Genomic DNA, 27,514 nt, shown 5'->3' with positions numbered 1-27,514 from the left:
TTAAAACATCATAGATTTGGAACAGGAGCCCAGACCAAGAGACCATTTCCATAGTGAGTCCACACTCCACAGCTTTACTGGAAATGTTGCTGAGATGACTCAGGTACGCTTTGACGGGGAAAAATACGAGAATGTAACCTAAGTCTATTCTTAAACATTTTGAAGCCAGATTAGGAAAGTTAAAACATTTTGCATTGTCGGGAATTCTTTTATTACGAAAGAAAATGCGGCATGTATCTACATAAAAGCGAAGGGAAAGCACGGCGATAATGTGAAAATTGTTACCGGTACGTTGATCCAATGTAATTCGACGTCTGGCATAAACGCAACAATGGTAACTTGGCAAATCTCGAAGGACCATCTTGAAACACTGCAAAACCAGTTTTCAAAACGGTAAACTTTAGAACATGACCATAGAATTGACAAGGAAGAAAGAAAAGCAAAAAAGTGTGGGTTTTGAAACAGAGAAATTAAAATTTCTTTCTTGTTAATTCTATGGTCATGCTTTAAAGTTTACCTTTCGAAACAACTGCATAACCTCACAAACACGTAATCTTTCCAAAAGGTTTCATGTGTTGGCTTCATATCAAGAACACCAACCAACAAATCAGTCGTTGTTTTCATTAAATCAACGTCTGCAGACGTTTAATCACTGTAAAAATGACTTAAACGCTGGTTGGGAAAACTAAACATTGGTGGCAAAGCAGGCAGTGTAGTTCCTTTTTACAATAGAAGTACATTATTTTTCATTCAAGGGAGAATTGTGATGGCAGCTGTGGATGAAAAACACACGCCCACAAACCACATATTACAACAGGAAGATAACCATAACATCAGGAGACGTTAAAACAATGCAAAAAAGGGAAGGTTTTGGATGAGTTGCCAATGACTTCATATGTTGTCAGACACAGTTGTTTCAAATGCTTTCAGCCGATGTAGAAATGACGCAGTACAGGTAATACTTAAAAAAGTAAATGAGCAATAAATTGTAGATCAACATCTCAAACAGCAATTCATCTTTTCGTACATTGATTCAACGTCAAAAGACGTTTCATAAAGGACTGAATTGCTGGCTGGGATAGTCTACTGAACAAGAAGCATCAAAATAAAAAAGGAAAACACTCAAATACACAGACAAGAAACTCACGTACTTGCTAATCCACAAACAAGACTTTAAGCAACGCGCTGCTGTTGAATTTCATTGAAACTAAAATTCTTATCAAGTACTGAGTAAACGAAAGGGCAACTTTTGCTTGCAAGGGATAAAGAAAGCCTTTCAAAGAATGGAAGAAAATCGGACATTCTAGGAAGGTAAATGAAAGACCAGGCGTATGCCTTCTTGTAAGATTCAGCTAGCATAATGGACAATGGTTCTTTTGAAATAGATTCAACGTCTGTCTACGTGAAATCAATGTGAAAACTACCAAGTTACTATCCGGTGTAACGGTCCAGGAGTTACTGCGGTCCAAAAGTTACCGTGCTGCTGTAGCGTGGCACTCTAAAAATGACGTCACACTACAAATAACAAGAGCTGCCCGGCGCTTCTGAAGGCAATACAAAAACAAAAATTTTACAACCAAGTTTAATTGGGTAGTTACTCTCAAAATAATGCATACTTTTTCATTTAAGATTAATTAATGCCTAAAATTGTCAATGTAACTTTTTGAGCTGTAGAAATTACAATTATTTTCATAAAAAAAATAACTAATTACATCTGGCAACCCTGGTAACTTTTGGACCGCAGTAACTCTTGGACCGTTACACCGGAAGGGGCCCAGGATATCTCCTTCTGCCCCGTGTATGATCACTGAAGTTTTCATTCATTCGAAGCCGTTTTAATTCTTTTCAATAAGAAATTAATATTCGTAATTGAGTTGAAACAATTCGATGAGTTGTTTTAAAAAATTTCAATGAATTCGGGAATTCAACCCAAAAACAGGGGCGTTAAAAAGTTTGCAAACGATGATTGGAATGGTCATACTGCCATCTTGCTGATTTTGATTTTTATACGCTCAAGACTGAAACATTCCCGCCGTTCAAAATAATTAACGTCAGTCTTCAACACAAAACGTTGTTTCCTCAGCTTCATTGTGGCTGTGACATTTTCTGGACTGATGCAAAAACAACATTTTGCATACAGTTAACGTCAAACTGCGTTGAATGAATGTAAAAATCAGCAAACGTTGCACGTTGTGTATAGATCACTTGATAAAGAAGAACAGCGAGCTCGAAGTTTGATCAGCAGCTCCAAAACCTGCAAAAAGTAAAGTTGATTAATTCGTGCCCCACAGAGTCGAATGAGTCAACAATCGAGAGCGATCGGATACTTTGTAGTGCATATCGGTGCATTAACGGGGGATCTCCAACGTTTGCCCCTTTTTTTAGGGAGATTGATTTCTTGCTACAGTATATTGATGTGTCATTCTAAATTTTTCGATCACCGTGCACATTCACACTCCAAGCCAGGTAGTTAAACAAGAAAATGAGCAGTCAGTCGTCGAAAAAGAATTGTGGCGTCACTTGTTCATTGTTATACCAAGAACGTTATTGTTATAATCAAATTTTTTTTAGGAGGTTCCGTGAAAAATGCAAAAGTAAATCAGGGGTTACGCGGTGACAACAAGGCCAAGGCCGAAGAGCGCCGTTGTAAACCCCTTTAAAAGCAAACTTGAAGACTTGTGTATTTAAAGTTTAGACGGTAAGCACACTGCATCGGTCAACAAGAGGCAATTTCAAGTTTTGCAAGCATTTTTTTATTTTAAAACTTTTCCTCCTCCTTTTCCCCTCTTTCGTAGTTCTTCATGCATCGGCATACAGCAACGCCGAAATTTAGTAACACTTTGCTCCTCAAAGGGAGGCCAGATTTGGCCCCCCCCTCATATTTCCTTTAATTATTTGAAGCACAGTAACGCCATGCACTTGGTTTTTCTTGACTTTTCCTAAAATTGCCAGGCGGATCTGATGATATTAAATTTGATGCTAAAAGTTGTGTAGTTTTCTTGTAAATTCAAGATTTTGGTGAATTTTTGCTATTTCTAGCTAACTTCCAGCAAAGCGTGAAATGGATTACATTGCGATGACAAGCCATAAGCTCATAATTGCTTCGTGCATCGATATGCGCGAGCAGAGAGAAGCATCCTCTTGCTTTCTTTTGTTTGGTTTGACCTCAATAATACAAAGCGCGTTATTTCTTATGCTACAAAGAAAAGCCAGTGATCGCAAAGCTGTTAATTAGAAACAATAATAGCAAGCTTTTTTGCGTTATCAGCTCTACAAAGAAGAATAGCAATCCACGATCAAAATAGTAGGCTATGGAGGCCACAAACTATTCAAAACAGTTGTTTCAAGCAGATAATATTCATTGACGAATAAAAAACGTTACAATAAGAAATCTTTTCTTGGATAAAGACACGAAAACCTGGTTTCGAAATAAACGTTCTATGGAAATGCTCTCATTGACAAAACTTGCAATTGAGGAAATGTATCACTGCAAATGCTTTTGGGAGAAGCCGGAGAAATAGCGTTTTTGCAAACAGTAATTGTGAGATACACTCAAAATTATGAGATAGGCTCCATTTGCACGTAGCAGCTAACTCGATGGCGTCCCTTCACTGCTTTATGTCGCCTACTTGTTGTTATGTCCTGTATTTTTGTTTCACAGTGCACTGTGTTTTGTTCCAAAAAGCGCAAAATAAAGATGATAATGCCTCATCTACATTACAAAATATTTTGTAATGTAGGCCTACAAACAAAATGTACAATGTACACAATGTACATTACAAAATATTTTGTACTGTAGACGAGGCATAAATTTAGGCGTCACATAAGACAAACAACAAATCAGCTTTCTTCATCATTGATTCAACATCTGAATACGTTGCGCCAATGTATAAGAGGCCGGCTATTGTGAAGACCCGCCATTTATAAACGATCCGATTATACCAAAAGTGGGACAAACTAGTGGATCAAAGAATGAATAAATAATGCTGAGAAAACTAAATCTAAGTGACGAACAATACCGATGTCTTCATTTATCTTGGAAAAATGCTGCCTAAACTTATCAACAAAAAATACAGTAAATAACGGCAAGGATCCCGAAAGCAGAATTTGCTCGACTTTGGCATGAATTTAGTCAGACATCTAATAATTCCACACATACAATAACGGGCTCTCAACTGCTGTAAGATACATAATAATCAACCTGGTTCTGGGCGATTTGTGTAACAGTTTAGGGAAAGACACTATTTGAAATGATGCACCACACAAAAGATTTTCAATGAAGACTGAGTCTAAAAACCGATGTGGATAGTGCTGCACAATAACTTCAAGTTTAGGACAGAAGAGGCACAAAATATCACGATAAAAATAAAGACCTTGTGGGAAATTTTCGAGAATCATAACACGATGCAAATACCATAAACGCTTAGTTTGCATGCTGCTCTAAGCTGGCCGGCAACCACAAAGGTAGACAATAGCCTACAGGCAGTTTATAATTCGATAACAGCGCAATAAACATTATAAATACGTAAACCGACAAATTTCTTTTACAAACGTTTTACGTCTAATAGTAAATTTTCCCCCAACAATTTTTTGTGAAGCACTTGCAAACCACGGTTTTGTAAAATAATTCATCATTATTATTTTTTACTTCTCGGATATTGTAAAACGTCATCAGCAAAATCACAAAAAAAATTTCATTACTTCAATGTAGTAGGCCTAAGAATTTTTTATAGAATTGTAGCCACGTTGTTTCAACAAAGAAGCCATTTTTTAGCAATGTAAAGTTATAGAAAATAATTTGCAATCATGCAAATGGTTGGAAAGAATCTAGGAAGTCTTCTCACAATCTGGCACAAAATGATTATGTTTATTGTATCTCAGTAAAATGTTTTACGACAAACTTTGAAGCTTCGTTATAATCATTTTTATCTTTGAAGTCAAACGTTATTTTTTTTTTGGCCAGAAACATAATCACTGCCTTGCTGACGTTGTCGCTTTTACGCGTATTTTTAGTGCTTCAAACAATAAGGACCCAGTCAGCAATCCAGTCCTTTTACATTGATTCAACATTTGTAAACGTTAAATTTATGTAGATTTGCTGACTGTGGGTTATTTCACATTTCCTTTGTTTACGCATGTTCCTCAATTCGCTGTTGCATTATTTCGACGCTGGCGGACTAAAAATGTATTTTCAAATTGATTGACACAATCTTCAATAAAAAGTGAGCTTCGAACTTAGCTTTGTTGATGTAAATGCTGTATTTTTTGTGGATGTAATTTATGAGTCATGTTTATAAACACTCGTAAGCGAAATGACTTATGATGTGGCCTGCATGATATTTGTGATGCGACTTGACACAAATCCACAATTTCAAAAGCACCTAATTTGAACTTAGAAATTTCAGATTATTTCAACAACTTGTTCAATTGTCTTCTCTCTACTAAAAATATTCATACTACAAACTCAATTGTAGACCTAAAATACACAAACGAAGATGTAAACAGCTATTCAAGCAGGCTAAGGTGTTACTTATGAGAAATTTGGTTCCATAAAACTAGAAGCTAGCCATGAGTTTCGGAATGCATTAGTTTAGGACAAAAATGTAAGACAACAAACGCAGTTTTGTTTTTTTCAAATTCGTGTAACAATATTACTCTGATTGTATCTATTTTAGAATCAGTGAGTACTGAGTAGCTTACAATAAGATTTGCTCGCAAGTCGTAAATTCTAATCAATGCAATGATTCGGCACACCGCACACACACTTCGTGCGTTCGATCGAGCTCTTTGTTATTTAGAAGTTTGCATGAAATCGGATTAGCACGGTTAATTAAAGGCGGCAAGTTAAATCAAAATTGTCGTTTTTAGGTACCTTTGCAAAAATTGAAATATCAAGTTTAACATATAAAATTTTAAAATAATGAGTTTTCAAACTTATGGACAAATGATTTGCTTTCACACCAGTGCAACTTCTGTTGAAATAGCATCAGCGGATAACTCGTAACAGCTGATTGAATTTGATCCAAAAATGGCCCCCCCTTGAGCAGTTAACTTCCAAAAAAACGTTGAAAAGCAAAGGGTTAATGCTAATCCTGTTTCATTTTGCTTCCATTACAACAACGTACAATTACACTGCGACTACAAATTTAACAAAAGAAATAATTAAATTAACTGCGCTGTCGCTACGAAATTTGAATTGCTATGAAATACTGTGCAACATCGAAGTTACTCTTGTTTGGCTGTGAATTTTTGTTATTCCGAAAGTGTCCGAAATTGTTGCCTTAGAAATTCTCCATTTTTCCTGTCATACGGCAAGTACAAAAGAAATCCAGAAATCAGTCGTTTGTTAAAATTCTTCATGGCTTTCAGCCAAAAAAAGGACTGATTTGTTGCCTATGCAATGGATCAGCAGCAAAACGAATGTATGCAGATGAATATGAAAACACAGAATCACAAGTGGTTTGACAAATAGGACGAATGGAAACGAGGTGTTGTTTACACAGGGAAGCTCCCATTGAGTGGATACGATGCTGCGGTAGTGTAAAATAAACACTGAGGTCCGGCTTGTTATAACAGGGATTTATTTGTTTATATTAGAAAGGGCCATGTGAAAACGCTGCCAGCAAAACCCGTTCTTTTTACATTTGTTCAAAGACACTGTCCTACTTCTGAAAAGCACGACGAAGAACGGTTTGAAACAATTCAGAAGTGATTATCGCGAATCCGACATTTCAAAAGCATCTGATGATGGCAAAAGAGCGCAGGGACAACAATTTAAAGCTTAACGAATCCTATTTTGTTTATTAGGTCAGTTCAATAATAGCGAAGGAAAAAGAGTACAAACTGGGGCAAGAAGATTTAATCTCTTCAATTACTCTGCATCATTACATTCCTACGCTCCAAGAACACACGATTTACTACAAACGAATCAGAAAACAATTTCATGTTTCACGCTTCTGTGGCTTTTAATAAGGACAGTAAAACAATTACCAGTGCTTGAAATAGCAAAATGATTTTAAACGCAAGACAGCCCAATAGCGTTCTAATCGCCACTCTCATAGTGACTTCATAAGTATGCATTGTTTGAAATATGCTCGCAGTAAAAGAGCATGCAAAACGTAGTAAAAAGTGGAGACGACGGCTGTGTGAATAACATCATCACTTATAGTACCCTCCCCTCCGTTGAGAAAAGCGTCAGAGACCATTGCGTTTCTGATTTATTTTATTTTCCCAGAAGTGATTGTGCATACCAAAAAGTTATTCAAAAACTATACCAAAAAGTAATGAAATAGGCGCTTATGTCACACGTCATCCCCCATACGAAAAAGTTGGTATTTGTAACGGCATTTTACTAGCTTCCCAACCAGCAAAACTGGATTTTACGTCTGCAGACGTTGAATTAATGTAAAAAGGACCAGTTTTTCTAGCTGGGTTATCTGAGGAAGTTGATTGACAAGCACCAAACAGCGGCCATGTTATGGGTCGTTTCAAGGAGGAAGGCAACAACAAAAATCGATAATTTCCAGGCGAATTTCTGCTCATACCGAAAAAGCAACGCCAGGAAAGCCTATGTTGTATATTAAATTACAACTTAGCCAGCAGAACGGAAGCTAGCAGCAGCAAAACATATGGCAACATTACACTGTGTATTTACGCATGTCATCAACACATTCAGAGGTTGAGAGACATCAGCGTCCACTTCATTACATAAACTTCAGTTGGTTTCGTTGTTTAAAAATTTATTTGTGGTGAAGTGTTCTGTACGGCACTGTAAACAACAACGGGTTGCGTCGACAGATGCAATAACAACAATTTTTTTGGACGCTTCAAAGCAGTAATACAATTTCTAAATGCTGCGATAAAATTTTTGAAGGAATGAGGTAGTCTGTCGCAAGGCGGAACAGTTTTGTTTGCTGACCAGCCGAGATGTGTGTGTGAGGTGGAGGTTTGAATCCAAAAATGCGCTGCCAGGTAGGCCTGTAGTGATTATACAACTGTTTTCCTCAGCCATCTCCTGGAGTGTGCCAAGTCAGCCTTCACATCACGATGGCGTTGTAGTGCAAAGCTGATGTCATGCGCTCAGCAACTGGGATTGAGAATACAATTTTCACATAACGCGGTCCTCAAATCTGGATGAGACCTCGGCCACAATGTTGAATTAATTTAACCGCAATAAACTTAAAAAGTTTAATGACAGCTAATGTTGTTAAACGCTTGTTATACGCATACGCTACACGCAAATGCTGAGTTTTTATTCGTACACATAACGTTTGGGTCTAACTTGTGTTGTTTTCCGTGGCACAAGGACGATACAACAAAAATAAAATAAACCTTGGTTATTCAGACGGAGGTCTTGTATCTTTAACGTTAATATTGGTGCCAGGGTTGGAAAAAATCATGATTTTTTTAATTTTTATTTTTAATTTTTAATTTTTTAAATCCGATTAAATCGGATTTTTTTGATTTAAATCGGATTTTTTTGATTTAAATCAGATTTTTTTTATATAAAAAAGCGTCGAGTCTACTTGGGGGAAGAGATCATTTTAGTAAGATAGCAGAGTTATTTTTAACCCGTTGATTGATTGAAAGGCTTTCCTTTGCAAGTGTTTAATCATTTTTATTATCATATTGTAGGCTAGCCTGTCTAGTGTCTATTGCACGGTACTCCGACAGTTTATCGAAACGACAGTTTATTGAACGACAGTTAATCGAACGACAGTTTATCGAAACGACAGTTAATCGAACGACAATTTATCGAACGACAATTTATCGAACAACAATTTATCGAACGACAGTTAATCGAAAACCTAACCCTTAACCTTTACCCTAACCACTAACCAGTAACCCCTAATCACTAACCATTATCCCCTAGCCCCTGAGTATTCCATTGCATATGTGCTTCGTCGTTCGATAAACTGTCGTTTCGATAAACAGTCGTTTGATGAACTGTCTGTTAGATCATGAAGCGTAAGCTGTCAACGCGGATCAAACACGATGGGTTGGCAATCAAAAACGCACACCTTTTATTGAGTACGGTAAAAAGCTCGCAGGCTATGGTTTTCGAATAATTTTACCACAGCTTGGCAGACAGGCGGTTCTGGTGCACAACATTATACGTTCCTAACTTACGGTAGCAGTATACATTACAACTTATCACTTTCAAAGAATAGAATCCAGTCAGTTTCTGTAATATACAGACATCCAAACCTAAAAAACAGTAGCACAAAACGACTGCTGCAGCTGCGAAATGCCGCAAGAAAGACAGAAAGCCCGCGAAAAATAACTGCAGCGAGCCAAAGCATATTTATGACGTTACAAAGCCTTACGTATTACGTAATACCCTGATACGATGTAACACTGTCGTTTCGATGAACTGTCGTTCGATAAACTGTCGTTCGATAAATTGTCTTTCGATAAATTGTCGCGTCACGCTATTGCACATATTTTTAAGTAGGTGTGATATGTTGCTTTATACTAAATCATAATGTGCATATCGAGATTGAGGTACGTCTCAGACTGTCATCTCACTACACTAAAATCTTTCCTTACGTTTGAGCACACATTACTTTGCTTTTTTGCTCAACTGATGCATAGCCTACAACCAGACTTTTTGCAAAGAAAGTTTAACTGTGTAATATAATTATGTTACCGATGTACAATACCAAAACAATAAAAGTTCAGATGACACAAAATTGCAGTTTATTTTGCATTGAGAAGTTTGTACATAAATACAAGCTCGCCAGCTTTTGCAGTGCCCAATCGATTTTGAACTTTTGATTGAACCAGACCAAAAGTGGAAAAAACTTGCTCAAAAACTATGTTTAGTGAACAACACTGTTTGTGAACTGCTAAGTAAACTAAGTTGCCTTTCAAAACATGTATAGCCTATAGCCTTAAGTATTTAAATATAACTTTTGTATTACAGAGAAGCAGTGAAACGTTTGTTGATGTATTTATTTTTATTTTAGCAAATAAAAAATCATTTGATTTTTTTAATTGATTTTTTTGATTTTTATTGTTTGATTTAAATCATGATTTAAATCAATGATTTAAATCATTTGATTTAAATCAGCCAACCCTGATTGGTGCGTGCATACTTCCAAGCACCAACTGACAAGTTTTTAACATCAATCAACTAGCAAAGTAGTTAACTCTTGCATGCCAACAAGCGGAGGTTATTTTGTTAACTAACAACCACTCGACTTCAAAAACACAATACGCTCTTCTGGTGTATGATATAAGTTGAATGAATACAAGGCGTTTGGAGTGATAATCCTAATTTCCTCTGACGTTTCGTGAATCAGAAACGACTGAGTTCTTCAGAGTGCCGGATCAGGTTAAGACTACCTGCCTAGAAATAAAGAATGGCGCATTGGCGCAACATTGGACCATGCTATTATGGTGATTTACAGCAAAATGATTCTGCATTCTGCCATTCCAGACAGGTAGCTATTACCAGATTATGCCTCTAAAGAAGTCGGTCGTATTAGATTGGCGAAACGTCGACATAAGTGACGGTTATCAGTTATCATTCGAAACACCCACTGAACTCTTATCGGACATTGTGAGAACGGAAGGTGCTATAATTATAATGAAATCAATTTCCAATTATAAAAATGAGGTAGGTAAACTGTTGCTGCGTTATGAACAAGCCATCTTATAAGATCTTTGCAAGCGTTGATAGCTTAGCTTATTATACAGTAGAAGAATATACAATGTTTAAAAAAAATGTCTTGTGAACAGCCTCATTCAAATGATTACCACTCCATTTTTCGGTTTTGGAGCAAAACAGTAGCCTACATTATTACATTAAGTATCAAATTTCGCCACACGGCGATAATTAGCTGGACCAAGTAGAATCACAGCAGAGACTAGCCATTAGTTTGAACTGTTTTTTCAGGATATGTTTGCAATGATCAGTCACATGAAGGGAGTATTTTAAAAATGGAGTGAAAATTCTGCTATGAATACACACGTATTGTTGAAACTTTTAGTTACATTTAGCAAATCCCTTAACTAGATCACCAGACTTTGCTTTTAATTTGATAAAGCTTCCCGCCGGGAACCGCTGTTTCAAGGCGATGCTGAGAAACATGTGAGCTCAACCATCGATTAAAGGTTTGGAAGATGTCATGCAAACGTTGCGACTCTTTCTTTGTAGAGATCAAATATTTCGTATTCATGTAATATTTAACAACACTACGCAAGGTTGGGATCAGGAAAATGGCTCATGCAGCGAAGCGAGAAGAAGTTTGGGGTGAGAAGGAAGACAAGGCTAAAACGGGGCACTTGGTCACAACTCTTATGCAAATGTCGTGCTTCTAACACTATATATATAAATGGTTCAAGTACACACGGTTGTGTTGCCAGAGAGTAACGCCATGTTTGAGTCGGCTGTCAAAACTTACCTCGAGCTAGACGAGAATCATTAGTTCTTTCCTTTGAAGGTCCCTGTCCTGTTCGATGGCTTGTTCCAAGCGCTCCCTTGCGGCAAGCACCCTGTACTCTTGTTTCCTGAAACGGCAATGTATCCGTCAGTGCAACGACATCTTACGTTGAAGTTGTATTGGTGGAACATATTCAATTTTGTGAATGGAGCGTTCTTCTTGGCTATCACCACAACGCTGAGCACTCACTGGAACAGCGAGCAGTTGCGATTCGCTAACCATAACGGTGTAGCTTCCACGCTAGCCATTTAGACCATTCGGCAGCCGATTATACCAACAATTGACAGCGATAAACACGGTGTCTATTGCTGTCAATTATTGCTATAATCGGCTGCCGAAAAACATGTTCAATTTTGTTACAAATTTGACTAATGTACCGATAACAGGCTCACACCCAGCCACCAAAATCAGTTCTTTTTTTTATATCAATTCCACATTTATAGACGCTCAATCAACGTAAGAGATGATAAATTAGCTGGTAGGAATACCTGATATCCTCTTCAGTTATCCGGAAGGATTTGCAGATAGGTTGTTGCGCATTGAGCCAAATACAGGGATCTTTAGCCACCATAGAGGAAGATTGGCCTAGAAAGATATCATGAACAGGGTGTGGGAAAGCTAATGATTGAAAGTACAAACTAAATAGATTCGTTGATGGCTTGAAATGAGATACTGCGCGAATGTTAAAGTGAAAAACTTGCAGTTGATTTTCCTTCCAGTTTTGGGCAAATGAAAAAAAAACACTTTCACCAATATTGTTTATATCGTAGTTTTTGTAACTTTATCTTACTTCTTGATTAATCATATTATTACACACCGATAACATAATCTTCTGTTAACGGAGAATGTTCAAAATCTGAATTTCTTATCAGCTTTGAAAGGGCGCGCTATACTAAAATGACGTAAACGTCAAAAAGACGTAAAAAAGAACTAACCGGTGATTGGAGTAGATGCATGGTGTAGTTGTGACGCAATGCGTTGAAGCAATTCTTCGGAGGTGGTTCTTGTTCCTATTGCTGTGAAGAAACCAATAAAATGACATTCTAAATGAAGTGAATCATTAGGCAATGTAACCCTGGTGTGGATTGTGGAACTTCTAATCGGCATTCATCACTGTGGTCTTAAATGCGCCACTCACACAATGATGTAACTCTATATTTTCTAACTAATTAATCTGTAATTCTAGAACTTGTCAAAACATTCTACAATTTCTAGTTATAGTTCAAAGTACGTTTATTGATAAAACGTTCGCTGCAAAAGTAACCCAATGAGATAAATATCTTCATGGTAATACTTTTTTATTAAAACATCAAGCAGTCTCTTGAGTTATCGTTAAAACACATAACGCCCCTCATACTATGATTGACCACAGTGAAAGTAGAAGCAAAGGTTCAGAGCTCATCAGAGGCATTTACGCATACAACTTCTTTTTGAGGGTTTATCCCTACATAAAAAAACAACAAAAAACAACGAGACAATAATATCAATAATAGTTCTGCATGAAGAGCACAAACTCAAAAAGCAATTTTTACGCAAATCACTATAGTTGTATATCCATTTCACGTCACGTGACATTATATAAATGCTGCGAACCGGCATGTAACGTAAGTTGGAAAGGAACAAGAAAAATGAATGATGCAACACTAAAATGAAGGCAGAGAAAAAGAAGAGCTTACTAATGTAAAATTGTAAAGTAACATTGGTTTAAACTCAAACAAAGTTTCATCGATGTAATATCGGGAAATGACGCATTATGGGTTGCTTCGTCAGCAAAGGCTGTGAACATGTTAAGGTGAACTCCATTAACCTGAGTGGACTGACACAGCCATAGTTTAATATGAGCAAACATTAAACCTAAAATAGCAAATCTGTCCTTTTTACACTATTCAACGTCTTTAGATATTGAATCAAAGTACAATGAATTGATTTGATGGCTGGGGGATTAGAAGGGGAATAGAATTTTTTCTAAGTAACTGTTTCTCATATCTTGAGATGGAAGAGTAAATCAACGGGAGATTTACCTTTCTAACCTATTTTAAGATACAAGTACATTTATTTCGCCATTTTAAACTTTAAAATAGACTGAAAGGCATTGCACTGAAGTTATCGTTTAGAGTTTGACAAAGTTACAACAGGGTAGCTTTGAGAGGATACACGACCCAATGCCGCCATCCTATGCCGCAAAACAGAAATGACGCGAGACATGATAGCCGCAAGGCACAAATGAAATGAAACTTAAAAAATTAAAATATTTTGACACACAATGCGACAAGCGATACGACAAGTGAAGTTTTTGCACTAAACAAATATATAAAGTTTTTTTTTTACTATTTATCCTTTATGGACACGTTTGAAGAGAAATCTTAATTAAAAACGTCTGGCAAACTCTTAGTGTGAATCCAGTTTCCGGCAGTTCATTCCTCGCTGGCTCATAAACATTGAACGACCCAGGCGGTCAGTTACATTTTTTTGTATTCCGAGACCATGGATACGCTACAGGCGCACTGTCAAACAGCGTTTTATAATGAAAATAAAAGTGTCTGTGTGAAGACATTGAAAGCCCACGACGGCATCTGCATAGTTAGAAAATTATAGAGATTATTGAAGCATCCCACAAAGCTGCCAAAGAACACTTGCTACGTTCAAGAAGCTTGTCCAATAAGTTTTTCAATCCTGTTCTGGCAGACTTTACACTATCACCAACTTAACATATTTTTTATTTTGTGTTTTCTATCGAACTAGGGTTAAAAATAGATTCTTACACTGAACACCAAAATACTAAACATATATATAAGAAGTCGTAGCCATCCGGATGGCATCTAACATTGCACTGAAATGAGAATAACAAAAGAGTGTTGCCATTCCTTTCAAAAAGACTTTCCCGCAGGCAAAGACGCTATCAACAATTAATCTAGGCGTGAGCACAGGCAATAAATTATGCCTAGAGCCAACAAGCAGATCTGACGCAGCGTTTAAGGCTGCAAATGAGCCTGCGGAAGAATTATTTAGGAGAGTTATATACATTACACATTCTAAGAAATCGTGTGCAAGTTAAAACCTAGTTGTATAGAGACACCGACTAATGAAATATTGAAATAACTCACGTCCTTAATAAATTTAATTTTTCTGCACCAACACAGCAAGTGCTACCTCTGACCAGCGCAGCCTCAACAATAGATACAAGGGTTCATTCGGACCGCGTCATTAGGTCGTGTACCAGCTTCCACATACATATATACATTCAATGGATGCACCCTTCACCGCATTCTTTTATACAAGCACATAAGTAAATCTGTTAACTGGGTGCACTGCACATGGAGCGCAGGGAAATGTATCTGCAGGCTTTTTTTTTTGCAGCCAAGCAAGTTCATTGTCGTCCACAATTAAATTGATTTGATGAAGCTGTGTTTCCAACAGTAACCAATCACAAGTCAAACGAAATTTAAAGTGAATTTAAACGCTTGAAAATAATCTATTTCACCGCATAACACAATCACTGTGAGATCGAATATTACAAAAAAAGAATGTTTTTCTACAGAGCTCTGCCATTGTGTAATGTTAGTCACCTCAGCACTGACAATTCTGCATCCGACGGTTTGTGAAAGTAAAGACACAACTACATTAAACTTCATGGAACTAACCTTGGATTACTTCAGGAAGGTCCATAGTTTCTACGATGGTGTTCGCAATATCAACTGCTTGAAGACCAGTGAGCCTCTTTTCACGAAACAACTGTAATTAGACACACAACAAAGTTGCCACTTTTGCATGAGAGTCTAGTCTAGATCAGGGGTGGGCAAACTTTTTATCTCGAGGGCCGCATTCAGAATCTGAATTTGTTCGAGGGCCGCAGTATAGTACAATTAAGATTATAAACCAAAACATCAAATCTAAACTAGTCAAAACACAAGCTTTTATTTATTTTTAAAGTGACGAAAGAAAAGGAGATTTTATATACAGATAGCCTACATGTATTACATAAAAGATCTAAAAAAAATGTTTGTCTCAGTTATTTATTTGAATACAACCCACATCAAGATAACACTTCGCCAGACGCACTTTGAGCGAATTAAACAGAATACATCTGTGAGCGAATTTACATAATCAGAAAAACTATCTCAATCGCCGCTTTTCTCTCTACCAGCACCAAGAGTCTTGGCCTTGATCCAAGACTAAAACGACAAAGAAAGTTTCATGATGCGACAGGCTGAAGTCAGAAACTTCGATTGTGACGTAGGCCTCATCGACTGTTTAGCAATGGCTGCTTTGACACTAATAATAGCCATGCATTCATGCAAGATCACTATGTGGCTGGGGAAACAAACCACTACAATGTGACAAAAAGACTATAATTTATCTATCAAGACGAAATTTATAAAGAAAAAGTTTAATTAAGTCATTGTAGTAATTAAAATTTTCAAGCAATTTTAGGATTATTTTTTTATATAATTGCTTCAGGTTTTCGCGGGCCGTACAGAAAGTTGTTGCGGGCCGCATGCGGCCCGCGGGCCGTAGTTTGCCCACCTCTGGTCTAGATGCATAACTTAAGATGTAAACTGCAAATACGTCCAGTGCAACAACCAGCGGTCTCCGTGAGATGAGCCTTTCGCAGTTTGTTTTGTTCAGATAACTACAGGGAATAGAAACACAAAAAATATTTGCCATTCACGTAACACACGAAGTGTAGTGTTCTTGTGACAACTAGCTGCGGAGAGAGCGATCATGGAAATACAGAAAATTAATAAATTGACAAATGATACAAGAAATACACTCAGTTTGCAGAATTGAACTTTTTACATTGCCAGCGAATGCAAAGAAGATCAATTTTGCGGCTTTGCTTACTCGGGATGTATCCTTATAAGCAAACATCAAGTGAAAACTGAATTAGCAGAGGACAAAGAGCGACAAAACATAATGATCGTTGACCCCCGACAGTTGAGATATTGAGAACAGCAGTGCACTGTATGTGTATAAGTGTCAGATTGTCAAGACTGAAAGTGGTACCTGCTGAGGGGCTTTCCCTCCGGCTTTGGTCTGCTCGGATTTAACTTTGTTTGTTTTATGATTGGTCTGCTTGGTGACTGGTTGGTTGAATATTGAAGCCGTTTGTCGATTTGGTACCGAAGTGCCCAAATCTATTCTTCCGGACTAAACAAAAAAACATTTAATGACATGTCGTGTTGCAATCACTCATAAACATCACCCAAATAAGATTAAACTTCAAATTATGAAAATTGAAGGCCTCAATGTGAAAATAAAGATTATGATATGTGTTTAAGTGTACACATGGAACACTTAAAATTCTGTTCCGAACACAAGTTTTCTACAGTATAATTATATATTAACTGAACGTAATGACATATACAGTATATAAAAGTTAAAATCACAGAAAACGTTTTTACATATGTATAATTTGTTTGTCGAGAATAAATTATGTTTATCGGTAACATAAGATTGCAACATAAATCACTGTCCAGTCTTTCGACCTGCAGAACATGTGGATCTCATACATCCTGATATGTAGACATTGCACTGGTTGCAACAATTGGGAGATGTTGCTTGAATTGCTGCCTCATATGCAAGAAGAAGATCGGTAAGAGAGAAACATTGGTTTCAAGGCTCTAACTATGAACTATTTTGAAGATTACAGTAACAGTGTATTCAAAATAATAAGTTAGTTAAACCTTGATGTCATGAGAACGATGCCCCCTGGATGCTTTTGCTTTTTCAGGCAATATTTTTCCAGATCTGTAATCGAATCCTGACAAATCACATGTTGAACCAATCAATCGAATCAATTCTGGCTTGCTTCTAATTTTCTTTCCAGTTGGGCTGCAAGACACAATACAAAACGTATTTAAATAGTTTGCAATGATACGTATATACTAGGGTGTTGCAGGCGCCCCGACCCTCTCGGATTTCGCTTACCTTTTTTGTGGTACTGTGTTTAGATCAGTAGACCACAAATATGAAGTTTCATAAATTTTCATCGACGTTTACCTCCACCGCCGAGGCCATTTTGAGGCCCACTTTTTGAATTTTGTCATGTTTTTTGCCACTAGAGGGCAGTGTATAAGTTCTGCAATATTGGGGGTATATTTAAAAGATGCTTTATGATGTTCTAAATAATGTTTAAAAAAAATTGGAGAAATGGGATAAGTATATCCAAAAATATTCAAGTTTTGTCACTAATTTTTTGCACAATACTGCTCCTAGTGGTGAAAAGAAAAATTAAAATATCTTAAAAACTACTTGTCATATTGTTATGGAACTTGCATGCACCCCCCCATTTTCATGGATAAGGAATTTGATTTTAGCAATATTTTTGCAAAATATTACCACTAGAGGGCGGTAGTTCTAATTTTGAACTATTTTTCTGTAAAAAGGCGATACTGTTGCATTTCTTGAGCTGTGCTATCTGAAGAATACAATTTCATGGCTTATGCACAACAAAATTTATTCAATTGTAAAGAAACTGCATCATGCATGCACTATATCAATAAATCCAAACAGGCAATGTGAGTCTTAGTTAACACAATTTCCGCAAAGGCAGTTGTGCATCTTCATTGTGTTGATAAACAACGTTTTCTAAGATTTGGTATCTTCGATCCTCCTCCACCACTTGAATATAGTTTTGCGGATTTTTTTCTTGCTTTGCTAGATGAAGAAAGTCGGATACCAGTTTTACCCCTCTGCTGATTCATTACAGACTCTGAGTGCATTTATGATACCATTAGCAGAAGCATAGCCATCATCTATTTCCCACTCTTTCGGGTGTTTGGCAAGAAAAGTTGTTGAAATGTGCAAAAGTACAAAAAATATTTTGCTGCTGGCATTTGCATAAGAGCACAATGACAATGAGTTACCATTAACAATCTCTAACAGCTCTGGCTTACTGTATCCATTACCGAACCTGTTTGTAACCTGGCCATGGAAACTTGCATTTAAACGCAGCAGAGTTCCAGCCAAAGCTTCCTTTTCATCCATAATGACTTGTTTGTCCCATAGAACTAAGGGGATCAGCTCCCTAGTTACATACCATGTGTGCCTACCTAAGCTTTTAAAGCAGCAACACTGATAATTTTGTCTACTGCATCATAGCTTTTGATGCCACTTACTAGTTGCAAATCTTCTCGGGGTGCTGATGCAGCAATTGGACAGTTGAACTAGTAGTAGTAGTAGTCCAGTTTTAATCCGGTGATGTCCCCGTTACCGAGGGTGGCGGGATTCACCTCCAAGTGCCGCAATCGTCTTCACACCCTGCCTCCACATCAATCTGTCTAGCGCGTCCTCTCTTGTCAAGCCCACCTTGCTGCTTTCTTCCTCAACTTGCTTTTTCCATGTTTTCTTTGGTCTTCCTTGTTTTCTACGACCCTCCACTCGCAACTCCAGCGCTCTTCTCAAAACATCATCTTCATCCCTTCTCAAAACATGCCCATACCACCTCACTCCATTCGCTTTTGCCAACTTATCAACACTCTCATTCAACCCAAGCAAGCTCATAAGTTCTTCGGTATTCCTTTTGTCCATCAGCTTTACACCACACATTGCTCTCACCATCGCTCTCTCAGTTCTTCTTAAAATCGCCAATTCGTTTTCCCGTAAGCACCATGTCTCACTTCCGTACAGCATTGCAGATCTCACACAACTAGTATAAATTCTTCCTCTCATTTTCAACGGAAATCTTCTACCACATAACAACTCTCGACACTCTCTGAATTTCACCCAACCAAACCTTCCTCTTGCAGTCACTGCCGCTTCACAACCACCACTGGCATTCAATCTATTTCCTAGATAGCAAAAGGCATTTACTGATTCAACTTCATCATTCAGCTTTTCAACAGGACCAATCATTCCTTCCTCAATCTTCTTGCATCTTTCACATTCAAAACCATTCCCAGATCTGCATGTCAGAACTACTATCCATTAAATACAAAAGTCAACAAATCGCTCTAGTTTTTGTATTTGTGACTTGGAAATGATGATAGATTACTATCTCATAGCAATAGAGCTGCTTTCCCATCCACCTTGCTCGATGGACTGCACCACATTTCATGAAGTTGTACTGTCCACTGTTGATTCTAATGTACATTGCCATCAGGTCTAAAAGTTCTTTGTAATCACACCTCTGATAATTTTGCATATCTCTCTCAAAATTTATAAGTGCTTCCACTTTTCTGCTTTGAGCTGTTACAAATTTTCCCAACTCTTGAGGAACTTTGGTATGCAGTACAGCTGCAGCGTGTGGGGTTGCATCGAATCCTTTGTTCCGGAATCTTTTGAATAGTTCAATGCCTGGAGATCTTGACGTTTTGACTTTCAGGGCTTCCCACACACGAGAAAGTATAACTTCTCCAGTATGTTTTCTGCATGCTAGGCAGAGAAGTGATTTGTCTAGCTTTATTTGAAGAAAAATACATGCAGCAGAGAGATGGCTTGAAAAAAGTTTTGGGTGTTGTTGTTTTAAATTTTTCTTTTTTTTTTCATTCCATCTCTCTGCTGCATGCATTTCTCTTCAAATAAAGCTAGACAAACCACTTCTCCGCCTAGCATGCAGAAAACATATGGGAAAATGTGGTGCAGTCCATCGAGCAAGGTGGATGGGAAAGCAGCTCTATTGCTATAAGATGGTAATGCTGCAAGACTTTCTACCACAAGGAATCATTTCCAAGTCACAAATACAAAAATTAGAGCGATTTGTTGACTTTTGTATTTAATGGATAGTGGTTCAACTGTCCAATTGCTGCATCAGCACGTCCCGAGAAGATTAGCAACTGGTAAGTGACACCAAAAGCTATGATGCAGTAGACAAAATTATCAGTGTTGCTGCTTTAAAAGCTTAGGTAGGCACACATGATATGTAACTAGGGAGCTGATCCCCTTAGTTCTATGGGACAAACAAGTCATTATGGATGAAAAGAAAGATTTAGCTGGAACTCTGCTGCGTTTAAATGCAAGTTTCCATGGCCAGGTTACAAACAGGTTTGGTAATGGATAAAGTAAGCCAGGGCTGCCAGACATTGTTAATGATCTCATTGTCATTGTGCTACTATGCAAATGCCAGCAGCAAAATATTTTTTGTACTTTTGCACATTTCAACAACTTTTCTTGCCAAACACCCGAAAGAGTGGTAAATAGATGATGGCTATGCTTCTGCTAATGGTATCATAAATGCACTCAGAGTCTGTAATGAATCAGCAGAGGGGTAAAACTGGTATCCGACTTTCTTCATCTAGCAAAGCAAGAAAAAAATCTGCAAAACTATATTCAAGTGGTGGAGGAGGATCGAAGATACCAAATCTTAGAAAACATCGTTTATCAACACAATGAAGATGCACAACTGCCTTTGCGGAAATTGTGTTAACTATAAGACTCACATTGCCTGTTTGGATTTATTGATATAGTGCATGCATGATGCAGTTTCTTTACAATTGAATAAATTTTGTTGTGCATAAGCCATGAAATTGTATTCTTCAGATAGCACACCTCAAGAAATGCAACAATATCGCTTTTTTGCAGAAAAATAGTTCAAAATTAGAATTACCGCCCTCTAGTGGTAATATTTTGCAAAAATATTGCTAAAATCAAATTCCTTACCCATGGAAATGGGGGGGTGCATGCAAGTTCCATAACAATATGACGAGTAGTTTTTAAGATATTTTAATTTTTCTTTTCACCACTAGGAGCAGTATTGTGCAAAAAATTAGTGACAAAACTTGAATATTTTTGGATATACTTATTCCATTTCTCCAATTTTTTTTAAACATTATTTAGAACATCATAGAGCATCTTTTGAATCTACCCCCAATATTGCAAAACTTATACACTGCCCTCTAGTGGTAAAAAACATGAAAAAATTCAAAAAGTGGGCCTCAAAATGGCCTCGGCGGTGGAGGTAAACGTTGATGAAAATTTATGAAACTTCATATTTGTGGTCTACTGATCTAAACACAGTACCACAAAAAAGGTAAGCTTGGTGAAACCAAGATTTAAATTTCATGGGGCGCCTGCAACACCCTACAGGGGTTCCCAAACTGGGGTACATGTACCCCCAGGGGTACATTTTGACTTTTCAAGGGGTACATTAGATTAAGTATAAGAATATTCTTTCCATAACTTCTAATCTGCCTTAAAATATTTTTTATCACCTGATGATGTTAATAATTTGAAGACCTGAGATTAAGAACTCCTTAGTAAGTCACACTTTCACCCGGGCAGTAGAAGCTTTAACTACAACTACAGTAACTACCAAGTTCAAATGACTTATTTTGTCCAATCATAGCACACAAGACAAAACAGCTGATTGATTGAGCTATGAGAACCGTAGGCTACGGTAATTACAAAGGCTAGCCTGCACTGCAGGCTGGGACAGGAATGCAAGAGGAACTGATTGAACTCCAACATGATGGCTTTGCACGCGATGTGTAGGCTACCGGTACTCTGAGAGAAATTTTTGGTTTACGATGTGCAAGTCGTACAAAAAGATTGCGAAACCTGCTATTCATGCATTGTTGTTGTTTCCATCAACATGGTTGTGTGAGTCAACATTTTCAGTGCTGCTTGGAATCAAATCAAAAAACAGATCACAGCTCAAAACACCTGAACATGATCTTCGTTGTGCTGTTGCTAATGTTTCACCTCGTATTATTGAGTAGGGTGGGCTGAAAAAACTTTTTTTTTGAAAATTACGAATGGGGGGTCCTAATGCCTGACAAATGATCCAAAAACATCCCAACAAATTTTTTGGGGAGTTGGGGGCAAAAACCAGCCTCCAACTCCTCCATCAAGGTCATGCGGGGGTCAAATTTCATGAAAATGCTGTAACTCGAGAACCGCTTGTGGTAGAAAGCTGTTCTTACACTCAAATGATGCAGAATAGTCATAATTCTATCTGTCCTAAAACAACTTTTCTTCGTAAGTAATGTATTTATTGAGATATTTAGAAAAAACTGGTATTCCATGTTCTTATGTATATTCGCATGTGCGTATCACATCAGCCTTTCTAGATTTTCGCTATTAAAACTGCTTCAGCAGTCAGCACTTGTCACCAAAGCATTTTGATGAGTTGTGTGCAATAGACAATTACTGTAGACATAGAATTAGGCCAATGAACGTCTTAAGAGCGTTCATTAAAAACGAATACAAAACGATATACTAGCAAAATCTAATATAAAATCGTCTCCACTCCTGCACACATGAAAGGCCATTCAGTTGCAAAGTTATCATAGCAGTGTACACTGTACAGTATAATGTTCTGCAGTGTATAACTGAAATGTTGTAGCCTACTTGTATTCTAACTGGCTTGACAAAACGTTACGTTGGCGTCACATGGGGGAGGGTGGGGGTCAAAAATTCGGAAAAACAGCGTTATGTAATATTTGAACCTTCCCTAAGACGTTTCACAATCAAAATACTACTGGCATCTTGTTTTGAGTAATATAAAGTTGCAGTGAAAAACAAAAAAACAGTGAAATAATGCAGGATGCAGCCCACAGAAAAGTGACACTGCAGTTATTACTTTGCCTAATCTGTGGCAAAATGAGACTTATTGTCAATTTTCTTCATCATCTTTCTGGATCTAATTTTTTGCCGTATAAGCCCATCACGTCGCTCAAATGTTGCAACTGCTGTTGCTGCTTCACTGACAAGCTTCATGTGGCGCTCAACTGCTTGATTGTGGCATGGATGTAGCAGCTTAAAAGGGTTGGTACGAATGTCATTTACTTCGGCAGAGGACTTCTTCCTAATTGCTGGTGGTTCAGTTACACCGTCCATATTCATGTCCACAAGTTTGTAATAAACTTTGGCCTTTACATTAATTTTTGGGACTTTAAAACGGCGAAAGGTTTCAGAAGATACGTCTTCATCTGGTTCATCTTCTGGCCAATATCCTCCTTCATAACTTTCTGCTGGGATTTCAGCATCAGCACTTGCCTGCAGCTCACCGCGGATAGCCATAATTTTGTTTACTGCTAAACAGCCAACCTGGTAATCACTATCACCCAACATGGCCAATAAAATATTTTCTGGGTGAGCAAAATAGGCATTGCGCTCGAAAGATGCTATTGCTGTTTCTCTTATTTTTGGACTAGGAAACTTTGTAATTCGCTCTAGCAATGCAGGGAAATTGCACTTGCTCCACGGATTTTAAGACTTTACATTTCCGAAGAAAAAACATCAAAAAACCTTGCTCTTTTAGCAGAATTTTGTGTTAAAATTTTCTTTCCCTCCTGGTTTGAGATAAAACGAAGAAATGCCATATCTCAAGGAGCAAAGAATTTCCATGCATTGCTAGAGCGAACTACAAAGTTTCCTAGTCCAAAAATAAGAGAAACAGCAATAGCATCTCTCGAGCGCAATGCCTATTTTGCTCACCCAGAAAATATTTTATTGGCCATGTTGGGTGATAGTGATTACCAGGTTCGCTGTTTAGCAGTAAACAAAATTATGGCTATCCGCGGTGAGCTGCAGGCAAGTGCTGATGCTGAAATCCCAGCAGAAAGTTATGAAGGAGGATATTGGCCAGAAGATGAACCAGATGAAGACGTATCTTCTGAAACCTTTCGCCGTTTTACAGTCCCAAAAATTAGTGTAAAGGCCAAAGTTTATTACAAACTTGTGGACATGAACATGGACGGTGTTACTGAACCACCAGCAATTAGGAAGAAGTCCTCTGCCGAAGTAAATGACATTCGTACCAACCCTTTTAAGCTGCTACATCCATGCCACAATCAAGCAGTTGAGCGCCACATTAAGCTTGTCAGTGAAGCAGCAACAGCAGTTGCAACATTTGAGCGACGTGATGGGCTTATACGGCAAAAAATTAGATCCAGAAAGATGATGAAGAAAATTGACAATAAGTCTCATTTTGCCACAGATTAGGCAAAGTAATAACTGCAGTATCACTTTTCTGTGGGCTGCATCCTGCATTATTTCACTGTTTTTTTGTTTTCACTGCAACTTTATATTACTCAAAACAAGATGCCAGTAGTATTTTGATTGTGAAACGTCTTAGGGAAGGTTCAAATATTACATAACGCTGTTTTTCCGAATTTTTGACCCCCACCCTCCCCCATGTGACGCCAACGTAACGTTTTGTCAAGCCAGTTAGAATACAAGTAGGCTACAACATTTCAGTTATACACTGCAGAACATTATACTGTACAGTGTACACTGCTATGATAACTTTGCAACTGAATGGCCTTTCATGTGTGCAGGAGTGGAGACGATTTTATATTTAGATTTTGCTAGTATATCGTTTTGTATTCGTTTTTAATGAACGCTCTTAAGACGTTCATTGGTCTAATTCTATGTCTACAGTAATTGTCTATTGCACACAACTCATCAAAATGCTTTGGTGACAAGTGCTGACTGCTGAAGCAGTTTTAATAGCGAAAATCTAGAAAGGCTGATGTGATACGCACATGCGAATATACATAAGAACATGGAATACCAGTTTTTTCTAAATATCTCAATAAATACATTACTTACGAAGAAAAGTTGTTTTAGGACAGATAGAATTATGACTATTCTGCATCATTTGAGTGTAAGAACAGCTTTCTACCACAAGCGGTTCTCGAGTTACAGCATTTTCATGAAATTTGACCCCCGCATGACCTTGATGGGGGAGTTGGAGGCTGGTTTTTGCCCCCAACTCCCCAAAAAATTTTTTGGGATGTTTTTGGATCATTTGCCAGGCATTAGGACCCCCCCATTTGTAATTTAAAAAAAAAAAGTTTTTTCAGCCCACCCTATTATTGAGCTTGTTGCTAAAAAGCAGGCTCATCCATCACATTAGCTAGGATTGCTGGGCTTATTCAGCGGATATAGGCTATTGTTTGTTTGATTGATTGTAGTGTTTGTTTAACCTTGGATTACATTGTTATGAATAACTTTGTGTGCTTTGATTGGTACAAAATATCATGTATGCAGTCTTCTAATGCAGCTCTACTGATAATTTGTTGCAATATCTAAAACAAAATTTTGGGGGTACACGAGCGAATCTATAAATTGACCAAAGGGTACCGATGAACAGAAAGTTTGGGAACCCCTGCCCTAGTATATACACATTTTCAAAGTTTGTAAATAGCTTTTCTCATAAAAATCAAGAAGTAATTTTTATTACTATATGATACATAATGACTCCAAACTTGTTTGGACTATACATCCAACCAATGTAGCCTATGCTTTGATAGCATTTTGCAATGTAAACAGTTCTATGTACCATAATAACTATAAAATGAACCACCCCCACAATGACTTATATACCGATTTTTGGGAGCTGCTGAGGTACCATTGGCTAGGCCTATTAAACTAGCTAATAGGTGTCACCGTGAGAAATTAGAGTCTAAATTCTAAATGTCAGTCTAAATATTAAACTGAGATGTCACCTTAATAACTGCATGAACTTTGAATTTCAATTTTGCCTGAGAAACTTTTTTATTTGACCTTTCAGCAAGCAATAAAAGAAACAAGCACATGCATCAAGTGTGACAAATTCTGTTAAATGGTGAACTATTCTCCGAAAAACTATGTTCTTATTTAACTAGTATGGTATACAAAGTATAACCGGAGCTATAACTATTCTGTTATGATGCAATATGCCAAAATAACAGCAACAACCTGGCGTTTGACATTTAGAAAACTAGTTTTTCTTTCTTCTGGTTTGGAAAAAAACAAGTTAACACTATTGGCACACATAAATTTACCAGAATTTTCATCACCTGATATAATAGATATCACTTTTTCCCCTTGATAATCCGTTCTGACGAATGCATTCTTCTCTAACCCAACCAGTAGGAAGACCAATGGCTGGAGTCTTCTTTTTAGTTGTAGACAAAGACATGTGCCAATTTAATATGATGCCAAGTTTTAGAAAGTGTAGTTTTAGTCTAATCAATACCAACAAAAAGTCATAAAACAAATAAATAATTTGTTAATGACAATGAAAACTTGACTTTTACGTAGTCTCATAGATTGGAACAATAGTCAACAATCTTTAACAATCGCTTCTAGGCAAACACTTATAAACCTTTCAGAAAAATAATTTTTTATATATGAGACAGGTTGTTCAAAGTTTAGGCAGGTAGGCAAAAGCCAGGTCAGTGTGGCTTTGTCCATATAAGAAATTCACACATGACATTGTTAGCAGTTTGTTCTTTTGTGCTTCATTTCCAGACAGCTGAAGTAGCCAAATGCAAAAAATATATATATTTGTTCCCAAAATTATACCCCACTCTGATAGGCAGTCTTGCTTGTATTCACAAATCTGTGAAAAAATTTTTAACGAAGAAGTTTTAAGAAGTCAACCTTTTTAACCAAGTGGGAAGCTTGTAAACCAGCTCCAAAATTTTTTAATACGTTTGAGAAATGTGAAATATTTCAGGACTAGGCGACCAGGCCTTGTATATATATGCTAGTAGGCTACATATTCCTATTTTTCTAGCTACTTAAAAAGCAAGAATTTTTTTGCCAATTCTCCTCCTGATTTTCTCATATTTAATCTTTTCCTCTTGATTTCCTTATTTTTCTTCATTTCCTCTTTCATCAATTTTGAAGTCACATTTTCAGTCAGGAAATTTCCGGGTACCTCCAAAAAGAGTCCAAATCTAAATACCCATTGCACCCATTGTCACTTGTCAGGCATTGTCAGTGTTGCCAGATATTCTTCACTAAAAGTGGCCGAGTGGTTAGCGCGTTGGGCTCGGCAGTCGAGAGCCTGCATGTTCGACTCCAGCCACTCGCACTTGCTGTTGTTTCTCTGGGCAAGAAACTTTACGATAATTGCCTCTACCTAGTGATCGATTTCGAGTAATGGGTAGTACCAAATTTAAGTCATAAGTAAAGTAGACAACCGGAAACAGACATTGCTGTCGGCTGCAGCGTGGGTCAGGTGTACGTCGGAAGGCGTACACCGATGCATAGCGCTCAAGTCTGCTTTCCCGCAATGCAGGATAAAGATAAACAAACAAACAAACAAACAAAATAGTGTAGCGCTTGAGCACTTTCTCTGACATCACGCGCTGGAATCTACATGATTAGTACAAATACCGCGGGCTTTTAGTTCA

General features: G+C 37.5%; 1 protein-coding gene across 1 annotated transcript; it reads right to left on the bottom strand.

Annotated features, from left to right (window-relative positions):
- Positions 1-194: 194 nt before the first annotated feature.
- Positions 195-26,331, bottom strand: LOC145775255 (methyl-CpG-binding domain protein 2-like). The gene is made up of 8 exons (XM_082586511.1): positions 26,171-26,331; positions 17,132-17,279; positions 16,452-16,595; positions 15,089-15,179; positions 12,383-12,463; positions 11,936-12,032; positions 11,409-11,514; positions 195-2,254 (listed from the first exon to the last, which is right to left on the bottom strand). Exons 1-7 carry the CDS (start codon positions 26,290-26,292, stop codon positions 11,415-11,417), a joined length of 783 nt encoding a protein of 260 aa, XP_082442637.1. The 5' UTR covers positions 26,293-26,331; the 3' UTR covers positions 195-2,254; positions 11,409-11,414.
- Positions 26,332-27,514: the final 1,183 nt, after the last annotated feature.

This window comes from Aplidium turbinatum, chromosome 8 (assembly GCF_918807975.1).
Source record: "Aplidium turbinatum chromosome 8, kaAplTurb1.1, whole genome shotgun sequence".
NCBI lineage: Eukaryota > Metazoa > Chordata > Ascidiacea > Aplousobranchia > Polyclinidae > Aplidium > Aplidium turbinatum.
This window is presented reverse-complemented; position numbering and strand designations above follow the sequence as displayed.